Below are 17,201 nucleotides of genomic sequence, written 5' to 3'. Positions count from 1 at the left end.
ACAAAGAAGATGCTTCAAATGGTCTGTGGGTCGAACGAGTGGCGGAAGGAGTAAAGAAACAGAAAGGACCTGCGCTTCGAGGAATGAACGGGAAAGGAAGCATGCTGCCGCCATTTTGAAGGAGCTTGAGCTCAAAAAACAAAGTGTTGGCTGATGCCGAGATGCAAGTGTCCCTAATGCAAACAAAAATAAACTCTTTAAAGCAGTGAAACATAACAGTGAGGCGTCGTGCATGAGCTGAGAGTATGTCAGGACATTTGAGGTTGACTTACGAGCTGTTGAGAGAGAATCTCAGCCGTGACAAAGTTCGGGCCTCATACCACTGAGCTTGCTATCAGTTGATAGAAATAGCTCATATTCGAAAATATTTGCTTTTGTATGCATCTCCTTTTTTATTCGCAATTGAGAATGTCCGACTTGATTTGCAATTTTTTTCGAAGATATCTTATTTGCGGTGCATTTTACTAACCCCACCCTTCTATTTTCTTTTTGAATAACATGAACACTACTCCTTAGTATTCAAATTGGATTAAGTCGTTTTTAAAATTTTTTTGATATGCTTACTAGAGAATGACCGCATCGGGCGACATGGTTTCTGCTCGTCTTGACATAAAACTAGTTCTGCATCAGTCAGGGAATTTTGCAAAGGCGCTCAGGGAAAACCTGGAAAACTCAGGGAATTTGGAAATGTCAACTTGGTAGACACCCTGTTAAATGAATGAATGAATGAATGAACAAACAGTGGTCGAGCGAGGAATGTTGGAGCGTCCCAGCGACATTCCTTGTTCTACCACAGTTACTCCCTAATTTCAGACAATTTAGCTATATAGTAGCCTCTGTGCAAAATTTTACATTTGAAATACGAGTGGATGCATCACAAAAGCCTTGCAAAAAGGAATGTTTCTGTTACTAAAACTGAAAAAAAGAAAAGAAAAGAAAATAGGCAGATAAGAAAGGTAGACAATTAACAGCCTTGTGGCTTTGCCAAGGTTGTTTCGATAGTGTAATAGCACTATCATAGCAGTACTCATTTATAACAAATTTAGCCAAAGTGAAATTTTATTGCAGTAGACCATTAATCAGGCAGTTTGGTGACGCATCGTCTGAGAAAACAGTGTAGACCAACATGAACTACCTACCGCAATGGAGCTTGGTATGTTTTCAGATCACCAACCAGGCCCTCCAGATGATGGGTGGTTATGGCTTCATCAAGGAGTACCCGATCCAGCAGTATCTGAGGGACCTAAGGGCGCACTTAATTATTGAAGGTATGGTTGTGTGCATTTATTGTACTACAGTTGAACACCTTTCTGATGAATTGCTTGAGGCCTCTGAAATAATTTGTTACAATAGAACCTCATTGATACGATTCCATTACGTACAATTTCCCGGCGCCAAGGTCTAGAACATTGCCAAATTATGATCATATGATATGTTTTCCAGCCACTGTACTCCATGTCACAAGCTGGTTGCAGCACTGGAAGCTACACAAATTCTTAGCCAATAGGAAGGCTGAATGTCCCTCGAGATGTGCTCATCCATGTCGTGTCGTCCGCTCAGGGTCTACTTGCCACAGGCAAAATGCCTTACTTCTACTTGCCATCCTGTTTCATGCTCCATGGTAGTTTGATTGACACAAAAAATGTTCAGCACCCTAGCCACCAGCTATGCTTACATGCATGTAACAGCAGGGTTTCGCTTTACCTGTACACTTTCCCTGCAGTTACCTTGCAGCCTCCTTATCAAGTAATATGGGCAAATGCCCTTACCAGTGTTCACCTGTGACAGCATCTGCTCGGCATCTGTTTGGCATTTGCTCGCTACCGTCATCACATACCATGCTAGAGCGGGATAAAAAATTAATGATGCAATGAACAATTAGGCCTTTATAGCGTTCCGCATCGTCAACGCACCACCAGTGCTAATGCTGTAGTGCCATCTGCTAACTATAAATTAAACCAGCTTTACGGGTCGGTGCCGTGTCTGTAGTCCTAGCAGTGTGAGAACAAACAGCCGATCTCAATAATTATGACATAACATACCTAATGATTTGACCTCAGCTTGAGATGAGACTTATCGATGACAGATTTTGCCACTTGCTTCTTGCTGACAGGGCGGAAGGCCAGTAACAATTGCGAATTCAAATTAAAGCGGTTGGTCAGCATTGTATGGACGCTGCCATGTTGCCACGGTTAGGGTGGCTTTTACAATTACAGTTACTGGCTGCAACTGTCACAGTAATTCTCTGTATACAACATGCATGCGCAAAGGTCCTAACATGTCACGCATTGCTACACTATATCATATAGCACGCAAAAAGAAGACTCTCTAGTGCAGCCAATAATCAGCCAGTTATGCCTGGAACTATATACCTCTGTGCAAGGACATTGCCTGTGTACGCCTCGCACCTTAGGCAGTGCTGCAACCGGCTTTTGAGATGGAGTATAGATTGCACGTAAACAAGAAAAGGTGCTAGGCACATGGAATCAAGAACAGTAGCTGCCCGTCGCAGCAGCTTGCTTGCAATACTCGCCCACCCATCTCACATCAAAAAGCCAGCGCACGTCAGTTTTCTATTACGGTACCAACAAATCGCCTTCCCAGTCGTCGCACGCCGCATTCGCAGCTATTGCCACCCACCCTATTGAGATAAGCATCTCCACCTGTCTGTTTCACAGTGCATGGGGCATAGCGCCATTGGAAGCGTACTACACGCTTTTAATAGGCGATAACCCAGACATGGTGCTATTCCCTACTGTAGGCGGTGGGAAGTAGTATGAAGGAATAGCAGACAGTAACACTGGGCTCTTACTCGAAAAAGGAATCTGTATGGCAAGGGGTCTGGTTCAGCTGCGTGACGGGTGTTCGAATGTCTTCCTGACTAATTTTGGAAATGAAGTCCAGCATGTTGCGAAGGGAACTGTCATTGCCCGCCTTAATGCTTATGAACAGATTACAGATTTGAGCCTTTCCGATGCTGCACTACTGGATTCTGACAACGTAGACTCCATACTTGCATCTGTCAACATCGAAGCAGCACTATCACCGAGCCAGAAGCAGCAAATAGAGAACCTTGCACGAGAATTCACCTCGTGTTTCGCAACGACATCGAAAGTCCAGAGAACATCCATCGCCAAACACCGTATCATTGTCGACGAAGCTGTGAGGCCTATTTACGAGCATCCCTACCGAGTGTCACCGAAGTAGAGAGAGATCATCAGCAAACAAGTCGAAGAAATGCTTAGAGATGACGTAATTCAACCATCGACCAGCCTGTGGGCTTCGCCTGTGGTGTTGGTAAAGAAAAAAGGGTCAGACCTTGCGCTTCTGCGTTGATTATCGGAAGCTAAACGTCGTCACAAAGCGGGATGTCTATCCCCATCCGAGGATCGATGACACCCTCGATAGACTACGGGATGCGAAATTTTTTTCCTCTCTCGACCTCAAAAGCGGATACTGGCAAATAGAAGTGGACGAACAAGATCGTGAGAAGACAGCATTCGTCACACCTGACGGACTATACGAATTCAAGGTACTTCCGTTCGGCCTCTGTTCCGCACCTGCCACCTTTCAGCGGATGATGGACACTGTGCTCTCCAGGTTAAAGTGGCAGTCCTGTCTGGTTTATCTTGACGACGTCGTGATTTTTTCCACCACCTTTGCTCAGCATGTGGAACGACTAAGGACTGTGCTCAAAGCTATTAGTTCAGCAGGGCTGACGATAAAGCCACAAAAATGTCACTTCGGCTTCCATGAGCTCCTTTTCCTCGGCCATGTGATTCGCTCCGAAGGCATCCGTTCTGACCCTGAGAAGACCGCAGCAGTAGAAAAGTTTCCTAAACCAACTGATAAAAAGGCCGTTAGGCGATTCCTAGGACTTTGTGCCTACTACAGGCGTATCGTCAAAAATTTTTCAAAGATTGCCAAGCCATTAACGCGATTAACGAAAGAAGATATGCCTTTCGTCTGGCAAAGTGAACAAGAATATGCATTCAATGAGCTACGACGGCGACTTCAATACCACCCGGTCCTTGCACACTTTGATGAGGAAGCGGAAACAGATATCCACACAGACGCCAGCAATTTAGGACTCGGTGCCGTCCTCGTTCAATGGCAAAACGGAGAGGAAAGAGTGATTGCATACACCAGCCACACTCTTTCGAGGGCCGAAACCAACTATTCAGCCACCGAAAAAGAATGCCTCGCAGTAATATGGGCCATAGGAAAATTCCGACCATACTTATATGGTAGACCGTTCTGAGCAATCAGCGACCATCACTCATTGTGCTGGCTTGCAAACCTGAAAGATCCTTCTGGACGACTTGCTAGATGGAGTGTGAGGCTGCAGGAATATGACATAACGGTCGTGTACAAGTCAGGTCACAAGCACAGTGACGCTGATTGTTTATCACGTGCGCCGGTCGAATCTGCTCCTGTGAAAGATGGACACGATTTTCCGTTTCTTGGAGCCGTGACCACATCTGAGATGGCCAAACACCAACAGTCTGACGCCAAGTTGCTCCTACTCATCAGGCACCTCGAGGGACACCCCGTCCATGTTCCGCGAGTTTTCTGCCGGGGATTGTGATCGTATGTGATGAGAAATGGTGTCCTGTACAAAAGGAATTTTGAGCACAGCACAGAGAAATTTCTACTCGTCGTTCCTTCAGCTTTGCGATCCGAAATCTTGGAAGCCTGTCACGATGACCCATCAGCAGGACACCTCGGAGTGAGCAGAACGTTCGCCCGAATTCATGCTAAGTACTACTGGCCAAAGCTATTGACTTCAGTACAGCATTATGTACGAACATGTCGGGATTGCCAAAGATGCAAAAAGCCTCCATTAAAACCCGCAGGCCTCCTTCAGCCAATAGAACCCCCAGGAGCTCCGTTCGAACAAGTAGGAATGGACTTGGTCGGCCCCTTTCCGACATCGTCATCAGGGAAACGATGGATTGTAGTAGTCACGGATTACCTAACCCGATATGTCGAGACATCCCCTCTCATCAGTGCAACGGCTGTCGAAGTGGCTGAATTCTTTGTCACCAAGATAGTATTACGACACGGTGCCCCTGTCATTATTATCACGGACCGAGGAACTTCGTTCACAGCCGATTTGATGCAATCCATTATGAAACTGACTCATACCAGCCACAGGAGAACAACTGCCTATCACCCTCAAACAAATGGGCTAACCGAGCGATTGAACAGAACGCTGACCGATATGTTGTCAATTTACGTAGACTTAGAGCACCGTACATGGGACAAGATACTACCCTATGCAATATTCGCCTACAATACCGCATTGCAAGAGACCACTCAGGTAATGCCATTCCAGCTTGTTTTTGGTCAAACAGTTACTACACCCTTGGATGCAATGCTGCCTGTCAGCGACAGTACAGAACAGAACCCTGACATCAGCGACTTTACACAGAGGGTCGAAGAAGCACGTCAGCTGGCGTGACATCGCATTCAACAAAGGCAGTGCATCGACGCGGACCATTACAACCTGCGGCGAAGGGAAGTCGAGTATGCCCCAGGTGACAGAGTATGGGTGTGGACTCCCGTGCGGACGCGCTGCCTGTTCGAAAAGCTTTTGCACCATTATTTCAGCTCTTACCAAGTACTTCGCCGCATCAGTCCTCTGAACTACGAAGTTACGCCAGAAGGACAAGTGAGCTCATCACGATGCCGGCGTCGCACGGTAACTGTACATGTCAGACTGAAGCCATATTATGACAGGCAGTGAATATTCGACCAAACATCTATTCTGTGCCATATACCACTTTAGTATGGACAACAGCTTGTGAACAATTTAGTCGCTGTACACATTGGGACGATGCGTTTTGGAGGGGGGATAATGAAACAAGGCAGAAACATATTTAAACAACGTGCGCAGGTTCATGCGCCCCCTCAAGAGGACAACGGCGTATTGGAGAAAAAGACGACGAAATGATGGCACGTGTTTTCGCCGCACGCACTCGCATCGTAGATGGCCGTTGTCAGCTTCTACAAGAAGAAGAAGAGGTGAAGCGACGCTCGAGAGAGAAGAAGAAGGCATTCTTGATCTCCTCTTCAGAACGCGGCAGTCCTTTTTATTTACCCCCAGGGCACAAGTTAGCCCACAATAAATAGTTGTGTCTGGACTCCCTTAATTGTTCGTTACAATATAGATATGTGCTTTAGGTGATTAAAAAATTTAAAGAAGAAAAAGCATACGCATCATATAAAAAAGGTTATACGAAAAAGGCAAATTTTTCACAAATCACAATGTAAACTCGCTATAGGTACTGCAGGCATGGGAAGCATTAAAGATGGCAAATGTAATTGGAGATGAATGCGAGAAATAGGTTCTTCCGACTAGTCTTAAAAGCTTGCTGTACTGTCGCATGCTTGTTACCTCAATGTACCCTAGTAGGAATATGGATGCAGGAGCCCTGAAAACTCAAGCTCATCTCATTTCATGGCTAAAAAGAGACAAAAAGACACAATCTGAGTCACTCTTTACTATAACAAAAGCAATGACTTTAGAGTCCAATATGACTGTCGTTTTTATTTTATTATTAGAATGAGACCCATTGTTGGGATGACCATACATGCATCTTAATATACCCTCAGTATTCTTAATGTAAAATAATGCAACATGTTTCTGCAGTAGTAGATTTACCAGTACTGGGTGGGTGTTCTATAAAATTTTAATAAATATCGGCGATGGATATTTTTTTTATAATGTCTCTTAATTGTTACAATTCTTGCTATTCTTGCAATTTTGACATTTGGGGGATTTTATAACGAAATAAATGTGTGGTGTAGTTGCACACCACTTTTTTTTTAGTTTGTGAGAAACCTCCTGAAAGTTTGCAAAAATATTTTTCAGCTTTATTGCCTTACCTAAAGCAGCCTAAAAGTTCCCATCATTTCAGGGTCAGTTGGATACATTTGCTCAAAAACCAAAGTTTGGCAATTTTTCAAAAAGGATGCTGGGGTGGCATAAATTTAACTTCTCATGAGCCAATGGTACTACTGGCGTAGATTTACCCAAAAAATTTTGGCGGGTACAATTAGTTAATTTCTGAGTGATAGGTCTTCGAATTAGTAAAATCTAAGTCATTAAAACGCTCTTTTTCACCCTTAGTGAAATAAGAATTGTTTTCAAGAAATATGTGCTAAGTTTCACAAAACGAAGGTTGATTACTTTTTACAGAAGCATTTTCCCACCTCATATAAAAACTTTGCTGAAAACTAAAAATAGTTGGGAACTCCTTTAGTCTATCCTTACATGAAAACAGTATAGAGATTCCACAGCTACCTTAATATTTCACAAGAAAAGCAAAACACAACCGATAAATAAACGGTTCAGGCAAGGAGACACAATTTCTCCAATGCTATCACTGCATGCTTAGAAGTATTCAAGCTGTTAAACTGAAAAAGATTAGAAATGAGGATCAGTGGCAAATATTTCAGCATTATGTAGTTTGCAAATGACGTTGTCTTGTTTAGCAAAGCTGGAGATAACTTGCCACAAAAATTCAGTGGTAATTTATCCCTAAATGCAAGATAATATCGTTACCATCATGTCACACCTCTTTAAGGTCCCAGATTTATGATTTAAAACATGTTCCCCACGTTGCAAAGTGTTGTTCAGGAGCTCACTCAACTCATGTCTGGCCTCTTCGAGGAGCAAAATGCAGCAACAATGATACCAAGGACAGCATAGGGGAAATTATTTGTAGTTCTTAATTGAATTAAACAAATGATAAATTAATGGAAATGAAAGTGGATGAAAAGACAACTGGCCGCAGGTTGGATACAAACTCAAGTGTTTGCATTACACGTGCAGTGCTCTTACCACTTTGCATTGCACACACGCACACTTCTAAGTTCTTCTTTGCATCCCCTATCTGCCTCGACCATGTGACTGGCTTCTCGCATCTCAAACGTACACTTTTTTTTCCACTTTGACACTTCTAATGCTAATGCATTAAAAGATTTAGGTCCTCAGAGTAGGTTTGAAAGTTAATATGTAGAAGACAGAGGTAATTTTCACTAGCCTGGCAAGAAAATGAGAATTTGTTATTGGCAGTCAGCTCCTAGAATCTGTACAAGAATACGTTAATCAGGCCAATTACCTACAGGGGTCCTAATCATGACAAGGAGATCTACAGGAGAATAAACATGGGTTGGAGCTTATATGGCAGTCATTACAGAGGCATGACCGGCAGCTTATTGCTATCCCTGAAAAGGAAACTCTGCAATCATTGCCTTCTATCGGTTCTGACATATAGTGCAGGGAGGTGAACAAAGAAGCTTGAGAAGAAGGTAAAGCCCGCACAGTTGGCGACGGAACGAAAAATGATAGGTGTGAAGTTAAAAGAGAAAAAGGTATAGCTGATAGAGCAAATAGGTGCAGCCAATAGGCTAGTTGACATTAAAATGAAGAAATAGAGTTGGGCTGGCCACACAGTGCATAAGGCAAGTTGCCGGTGGTCTGTTAAGAGCTAAAGAATAGGTGTCAAGAGAAGAGAAGCACAGTTGAAGATGGCAGCGAATTAGATGGTGTGATAAAATCAGGAAATTTTTATTTTTATTTACCACATTATTTCTATATTTCAATTAAACATAACAAGACCCTTCCCGTGTGCTTTCTCTGCTTTACTGTTTGTTACTTCGTATGGCTATGGAAAAGAAAAAAATTAGCCCCTAGGAGCCCATATTGTTCTCGCTCATTGCATAGCCAGGGCCTCAAATTTAGCAATCTTTGTGTCATAAGGCAGCATATGAAGTTCTATTGCACAGTTGCCTGCTCGTCAGATCACTTACTGCGTGATGCCTTTGGTTAACCCTCTGAGGGTCGATTTTTCTTCGCCATATGCGACTGCCCAGGGTCGATTTTTTTTTTTTTATTGCAGATTCCGATTCTTCTGAGGGACCTATTTTGAAAAAAAATTACCGTAATTTTTCTAGGGCGACCGTAAAGTGAGGAAAAGATATTTTGCGCTGGTATATATATTCTGTTTATTCATTAACAACAACAATAAAAAAAGGAAATAAGCTTATAAGAATAAAAAATTTCATGCACATAGTTCAAGGCTTGAAAAGTGCGCACACGAGAATACTTCGCAACTCTCAAATGTTCCTGCTCTTACACTAATATTTACGTCCATAGCGTAATGGAACTGCATAGTTGAGCGCACTCAAGAAAACTGTGGTTGTGTGCCTGTCAAAGAAACAAAATGTGTGACAACCTTCTGCTAATCTTCATCTTATCGCCAACCAGAGGCAATTAGTTTTCGTGCGTCTCCAAAAAAGAAATAAAAGAAAAGGAAAGGAAATGCATGCACGGCGGCATCCTTCCTATGCGCACCCCTGTGAGCACTAAACGAGCGAGAAAGAGGTAGTCGCCCCTTTGAGCGATTAGTGACGAGATAGCCATCAGTTTTGCGAGTGCAAGAAGCCGAAACCGCCCATGAAACAAAACCCAAACCGCCGCCTGCCCGGGCGCGTGCCAGCGCACGAGCGGTAGTATACAGATGCGCCGAAGCAAACTAGCTCTAAAACAAACCATGCAACGAAAACCATGAGGGGGAGGTGCGAGAAAAAAATTGTCTGTATTCCCACATAGTTTTCTTTTCTGGCACATGCCAGAAAAGACATTCTATGTCTTTGTCCACCATGTCTATGTCTATGTCTTTGTTCTATGTCTTCTATTCTATGTCCACCATCTTGGACATGAGCAGCACTAGCGAACACTGCCAGGGCTATTCACACACACCCAAGAAAGAAGCCAGACGGATGGCGCCCCAGTGACTTAATTGGTAAAGCACTGCATGCATAATGAAGAGGATAGTGGAAAGTTATCTTTTTTCCACTTTCGTTTACATTTACCTCATTACTTCTACATTTCAATTAAACATAACAAACACCTTCCCCTATGCATTCTCTGACTTTTGTCTGTCATTCTGCACTAAAAATCGAGCCCGTTGAATCCCTTTCCACTCATAGATACATGCACGGCCACACACTTGTGTGTGCCAGATGCAAGCTTCAGCAAAACCGTCAGTGAATCTAAATTACTGCTAAACCGATGCTTTGTCCTCTACAAGATCATGAGTCTTCCTTTATGACTGTGTTTTCATGTACGTCCTGGTCATAGGCTGGTTTAAGCCACGTAGGCTCTTCTCAGAACAACTTGTTCATGGTCTATTAGTTGATACTTGCTGCAAGGCATAATTGCGGCTAAAAGGATGTTCTTTCCTTTAAAAGTAGGTGGTTGCTCCCTTTGTGCCTGTGTTTCCATGTATGTCCTTTTAATTGCAATTAATTCTCGCACTATGTACCAACCAGGCCAAGAACACATTCTGCATGTTGGCCAACAAAGTAGTGCCAGCGCATGCATTTCTGTTCTGAGTAGCCGAACAAGAAACTGCTGCATAAGGCATGTAAACCTGTAAACTTGCAATTTTTAACCTTTGAGGTGTGCCATAGGTTAGCCGATATGGACTTCGTGCCTCATAATTTGTGTTTCGCTATTACCTCCTCAGGAACCAATGAAGTAATGAAGATGGTGATATCGAGGGATATACTGCAAGGCTGAATGCAGTCAACGTAAGTAGGTCTCAATATTTCTTGAAGGCCATTGTTGTGGCCTGCGTCATGTGGATATTTGAACAATTGGCAGCAGCTTGGTGTGCTGTGTATGGTCTCACTGTATTTCAGACACGTAGGCAATAGTCACAAAAAGTTTAATATTGTCAGTCATAGATGTGACAGCGAGAGCTCCAATGAATCCATCTGTGCGTGCAATCTGTGGATGCCTGTAAGAACGTTCTCTGTGATCATGCAAAAGGGATTATAAGCCAGTTGTCTTCATCACTGCCCGGAGGAAACATCACAGAAAGTCTACTGTGGTTGCCTATAAATATAATCATAGAGACTCTAAAAATTCAGTCATAAAGGCCAGATGGCCTTGCGTGTAATGCTACATGTAATCTCTAGATGGGAATAATCAAATGTGGATCAGAGTGAGTAGGGCTTGGAGTTTTATTACGTTTTGTGTTGTTTGCTATTGGCTATGGCTCACTCGAGAGTAGCATTAGACGACATATCTTCAAGAAGAAAGTTACATAAGCAAATAGAATGCAGAAGGCATTGCATTTTTGAAGAGTGAAAACTGCTGTCTTAAACTTAATGTGCCTAGCCACCTGGAAAGCTTGGAAAAGTCAGAGAATTGCCCGAGGAAAATTTTTTAATGAGTCAGGAAAAATGACTGAGTGAACTGCCCAAGTTGCAAATTCATGTAGGTCGTTTACTCTGCAGAGCTTTCAGACCCTTTGCAGCACAAGTCAGCTTTTCTGTGAAAGTTTTGTGCAATAATTCTCTAGCATCGGCAAGACACAATGGTCTTCTAATGCTGCACAGTTGCACAGAGACTATGTACATTTGTGTGCTTTACTGGCATTAGCTTGCATGAAGCGAGTTCGGATATACAGTGTTTGGTTGCTGAGCTGACAGTGGTGCGTGCCCAGTCGCAATAAGTTTTCCCACATGATTACAGGGCACACATGTAAAGAAAAAGCCAGAGAAAAGATTGTGCAGAAACCATCGATGATGATTGTAAATGTGAGCAAATAGTCCAAACAAGCAAGCGATCAAGAACGAGACGGAGAGTGTGAGAACAGACGCTTTCCTTGCCGAGTCTGACCATCGACCACCTGCCAACCATGACAGCAGCTGAATGAGTCAAAGAAAGCTATTCACCTTAAAAGCTTATGTTCCACCTTTAAATTTCTTGCTGAATTTGCACAGTGCGACCATGGGCCATCTTTTGTAACAATTAGTATTTCTCTCTCTTTTACTGTGCCAGTTGGTACGTGCTTGAAATTGGGTTTGCCTTGCCCATCCATCGCAACCTTCAGCCTAAGTATTGATTTACACACACTGAATTTAAAGAATGGTCTAAGGAGACTTCATATTTGAAAGTCATTTAGATGCCATGATGCCGACATGTTTGGCAGGTAGCTGCTCAGACGTTAACATACTGAACAATGGAAACAGAAAAGTGTGACTATTCTACACAAATTTACATATATTCAAATAGTAATATATACGGCTGCCTTGAAAAAAAAAATTTGCATAAGCTTTTGGTCATGAAGCTATGAACATAAGGTTTCATAAAGCTATTCATTCGTACTAAGTCTAACTTACTTAGACATGGGGCACCGAGTGTGCTAATGTATGTCTGTGTATAATAGCTGTCAATTGGGCATGTTGGTAAACGTTCATGATGGAAAAAGTGCTACTAAAAACAGAGACTTAGCAAGGACACAGGACAAAGTGGTTCCTGTGTTCTTGCCAAGTCTCCATCTTTAGTAGCGCTTTTTTCATCATAATCTGTCCATGTATATTTCGAATTCCACAAAATGCACTACTATGCTGTACAGAAAGGAATTTGCGTGCATCACAAAGAATTTATCTAATGAACACTGTTCTTTCTGTACTATCATGGAACCATTATCATAATACCATAATAAATACTTCATCTTTTTTTCAAATTCTTACTTAAATCAGTACATCTTTATCCAGCTGCACCCTAGCGGTCCCCTAACCAACCGCCCTACAACCGTTAGGTGGTTGTCTAGTACCCCACAGTGTCTGAGCGCAACTACAGTAGAACCTTGTTGAACCATCCCCTTTTGTACGATTTCCTGGTGGCAACATTTGGGATTGTGTGCACAAACAATGACCCAATCAGTTTCACATTCTTTTTGCTGGCTAATGCATTCCCGTTATACAAAATGTTTCAGCACCAACGTTCTGTACATTGCCAAACTGCTGTTACTATGATACGTTTTGCAGCTGCTAGATTCCATGTGACCAAGAAAAGGTGTGAGGCACATGTGATCGAGAGACATAGGCACTCGCCACAGCAGCTTCCCCGCAGTGCTCGCCACCCGTGTCACATGAAAATGCCGACACACACTCAGTTTTCCTTTCTGGTACAAGCAAATCTCTTCATGGGTTGTTGTACATCGCATTCACAGCTGTCGCCGCCAGCCCTATCTATTGTGATAAGTATCTTCACCTATCTGTTTCACGGAGCATGTGGCGTAGTGCCATTGGAAGTGCACTGCATGCTTTTAATAGGTGATAACACGAATGCCACCTTTCCTTGCTGCAGGCAGCACGAAGTGAGTCTCCTGTTCTGGTGGCATTGTATTCCGGCACCACCCACTAGCTTGATTTAGTTTAATTTTCTCATCGCAGTTGGAAAACACTGCACAATAGAAAAATGCCAAAGCATGTTATGTGCTGCTCAGACCCCGCCGGCTCAACATGTGTCGGGGTCTTATGGCGCAACGATTCTCAACAAGTAGACGCATCAAAACTTCCCTCCAACATGTCCTCCCCGAAGAAGCCGCTGACCCAGGCCAAACTCTACTGTAAGCTATCGTAAGCTTGGCGAAGCTGCAACAATGATAATGGCTGTCTTGGGCCGCTTGGACCCCATCAGCTTGGCGTGAATTTGCGTCTTGTGCTGCGATGATTCATGCAATAGTATGCTAGCTGCAGTCGCGCCTGCCAAATTTGTAATTTGCTTTTCTGCTAGTTGTGTTTTTCTTGCGTTATCTTTTCTCAATACTTATGAACGAGGTTGTACGGTATCTGAGGAACAAGCAGGTAAGAAAAAAAAATGAGATGGCGTTATTCGCTGTGTCGCAGCAAATGAGTTCACAGCTGAAGGCATTGCTGAAGCCTCGTGTCATTTTTGTTGTAGCACCCTTTCGGACTGCTTTGTACACTGCTGAACCATGCTGCCATGGATGCTAAAGATAAATGATGGCAAAGGACCATTAGCGAATGTGGTACTGGCAGCAACATGCATTACACACATATGTGCCAAATCCCAAATTTTCATTAAATGTACAAATTTGAGCTTCTTTTACGATTTTACGAATATTGTGTCACGATGTACGAAAGATAGATTCAGTTTGTAAAGGTGTTTTAGAGGTGTCGAAGAATAGGGCGGTGCCGGATGTAAAGAAAAATGTATCCGAGAAAGAAATTGTGACAGTATCTGTGTCGCCCTTCGTGGTAGCACAAGGCATAGTTTATTCATTGAAGTTTCTGAAGCGAGTTAAATCGGCAACGGCAAACTCGCAGAAAAAAAATAATTGATGTAAAATTTATCTTTTGCTTGTCAGTCTAAAGGTAAAATAATTATGTGAGGTATAGACAGAGGAGGCAAAGACACATTGCTTATGTCTTCATCTCCTCTGTCGTCCTGTGTTGGCGATATACCTCACTTACTGCAGCACCAATTAGCCCATCGGTCTGTTCTTTTGGTAAAACATTACAAAGTCCCATAAAAGGTCTGTGATCAGAGCAAGCTTCAATAAAATTTTTGCTTTTGCCCTGCCTCCTTCGCCCTCATTTGTCATGTCTGCAGAATTTTAAGAATTTTGATCATCATAGGTTGGCAGGTATGATTATATGTTGCATGCAACTTTGCAACTTTTTTCCTCGCCTCTCTGCAAAAGTCCACTCTGGACATGTTGTGAGAGCACAAAGTATGAATGGCCGTAGTAAATTTTACTGTACTAATCAGCTATTAGATAGGAAACCAGTCAATTGCTGTTTCCGCAAGTATTTGATACATGTGCATGCAGTGGCACTGACATCAGTGTCGAATGAGGGGCGTCGTCTTACACTCCTGTCTCGGCGACAATGCACCTTTGTTGGAAGCAGAGTTTGGTGGTGGTGATGCAAAAGTCATTTTTTCACATCAGCTTGCTGATGAAAAAAAAAAATCCAAGAGTGCTGTGCTTATGTGAGGGAACAGGTGTGAACTTGTTGAAACCATTTCACAAAGCAACTAACACTTTGTCTAGGCTTGCCTGATATATGATTATGAATTTGAAGAAGTGTGGACAAGATGTTCATGAAGGGGTAGTTGAAGGGAAGTGTTGTAGGTGGTATGCAGGGTTGAACTTGAGGTTTGACATCGAACAGTCAGTTCCTTGCTGCTGTACACTTGACTCAGGGTTGCCATGAGTCTGTCGCTTTATAAGTATATATCCTGCTGAAGTGCAAGTCTGAGCAAATGGCTAATACACTCATATGTTTCCTGCTGCTGGCGTAATGCAATGTTCCCCTAGTTTTGTTTCGTCTGGATTTATGGGACATTGTACGAAAAATTGTGTTGAAAAATCAGTTACTGTCTTATGTTTCTTAGTCAGTGAACTTTCACTGTGAAAGTTAGGGGATGTTGAAAAGAGGTTTGATAGGCACCCCACAGATAATTAGGGCCAACTCTGGCATTAACACATACATATCTATGCCTCTGGTTGACACTTGAAAGGTCAGTAATTGTCTCCTTATGGATTTCTTGTGATTAATTAATTGATAAACTGCTGTCACATCATTGCTGCCAAATTTCGCCTTCAAGCTAAGGCTAAGCCTAGACCTCACCAACCCACAGTTGCCATGTTGTAGCATACCTAATGCTTCTATATCATGCACAATGTTGAGACGAGATTGGCACATAGTATGTATATTTCCTCTTTTGCTTCTCTAATTGGGCTTTACCAGGCCCTCTTCTTGCTATGGTGCCTAATTACGCAATAGCATTAAAGGCCCCATGTCGCAGAAAATCCGGTATCAGCATTGGCGACGTTGTTCGTATAAGAAAAATCATCCTAAACCACACAGGCTTTCTGCGTGGCACATAGTCATTACTGAAATAATTGAATTTCTCGAAGTAAAATGTGTCAGAAAATTTGTAAAGTACGACTTACTCTCAACCTACGGACATATGGCATCGGATTGTTATTTGAATATACGAGAAAATGTAATTCTGTTACACAGAAACTTTAACACAAACCCCTTTTCCAACTGTCATTTGAGGTCTGTCTTAGTAGGAACTCTGTTCTTTAATAATTATGGGGTTTTACGTGCCAAAACCATTTTCTGATTATGAGGCATGCCGTAGTGGAGGACTCCGGAAATTTCGACCACCTGGGGTTCTTTAACCTGCACCTAAATCTAAGTACACGGGTGGTTTTGCATTTCGCCCCCATTGAAATGCAGCCGCCGTGGCCGAGATTCGATCCCGCGACCTTGTGCTCAGCAGCCTAACACCATAGCCACTGAGCAACCACGGTAGGTCTGTGTTCTTTGCAACACTATTCAGGTGGTGCTCGCATCCATGGCAGTAGTGAGGCCCACTGTGGGAGGGGGGGGAGCAACGAAAAAAAAAAAAGAACCAGAAAGTTCGCGTTCGTGCATAGTGTCCGCCACCAGCGTTTTCAGGAAAACATTACAGTTACATAAGCTGTAGTTGCCGGGAAGCGTGAGAAGCAGTCAGGCATCTTTGAATGCTATCGTGTTGCACTCTTCAAGGTGCAGCTTAAGCATCCTCAAAGCTTCTTTTTTTTTTTTCAGAGTTATTGCTGCAATATTCTATTGCCAGCTAGCCTGCCTGCCATTTCCTAATTTTCACATTGATGTCACCGATCACTACAGTGTACTCAGTTTTGTCCTTCCCGATTGCCATTTTAGCATTCTTATAGTACATTTCTGCCTGTTCCTCATCATGATTGTTGGCACATAGACCCGTTAACACAGCTGGCTGGGCAGGTTTGTTGAGCATTGCGAGCAAGTAAATGTCCTTAACAGACATGGACAAAAAAAGACGGATGTGACACACAGTGTATAGTACTTTCAACTGGGTTCTTTGAAAACCCTGTTGTCAAATATATATATATATATTGTTTTGTTGCAAAAGTCACATATAACGATGTATTTACAAGAGAGACAACAATGCACGAACAGGATGGCTGTCGAGACCGACTCCACCTACACACGTCAAATGGTCTTCTTCTTACTGGCACCACTAACAGTATGCACAGACATGTGACTCGAATGTGAGCACTGCACTCACATGGTATCCAGAAACCAAGATTCCTTTTCTGTCAACGTCACTAAAGCTAAACTGACACCTTTTTATTTGCTGTACTGAAGGCACTGGGCAGTGGGCATAGTGCTTGTGAAAGTGAAGACAACGAGAATTGCTGGCTTCCCCGTTTCGCCATAGTACCGACCTGTTTAAGCCTACCGCTACAACCTAGAACTAGTGCTGCTAGGCAAACACCCCAGTTGTATTTGGTGGAGCTACTGGGTTTCTTTTCGACATCCTGGAACTT

At 43.0% G+C, this 17,201-nt stretch overlaps 1 protein-coding gene across 6 annotated transcripts in view; it reads left to right on the top strand.

Annotated features, from left to right (window-relative positions):
- LOC135911965 (isobutyryl-CoA dehydrogenase, mitochondrial-like) overlaps positions 1-17,201 on the top strand; it is a 573,736-nt gene that overhangs the window by 537,128 nt on the left and 19,407 nt on the right. For 5 of the 6 annotated variants that reach the window (XM_070527797.1, XM_065444338.2, XM_065444342.2 and 2 more), the window contains 2 exons: positions 1,166-1,268; positions 10,542-10,605. In XM_070527797.1, the coding sequence (XP_070383898.1) occupies positions 1,166-1,268; positions 10,542-10,594 (156 nt within the window). In that variant the 3' untranslated portion in view covers positions 10,595-10,605. Of the gene's footprint in view, positions 1-1,165; positions 1,269-10,541; positions 10,606-11,554; positions 11,907-17,201 lie in introns of those variants that run through there. The other variant, XM_070527794.1, reaches the window with a different exon arrangement.

Source organism: Dermacentor albipictus, chromosome 10 (assembly GCF_038994185.2).
Source record: "Dermacentor albipictus isolate Rhodes 1998 colony chromosome 10, USDA_Dalb.pri_finalv2, whole genome shotgun sequence".
NCBI classification, from domain to species: domain Eukaryota; kingdom Metazoa; phylum Arthropoda; class Arachnida; order Ixodida; family Ixodidae; genus Dermacentor; species Dermacentor albipictus.
The sequence above is the reverse complement of the archived record's forward strand: the minus strand, read 5'-3'. Positions and strand labels throughout refer to the sequence as shown.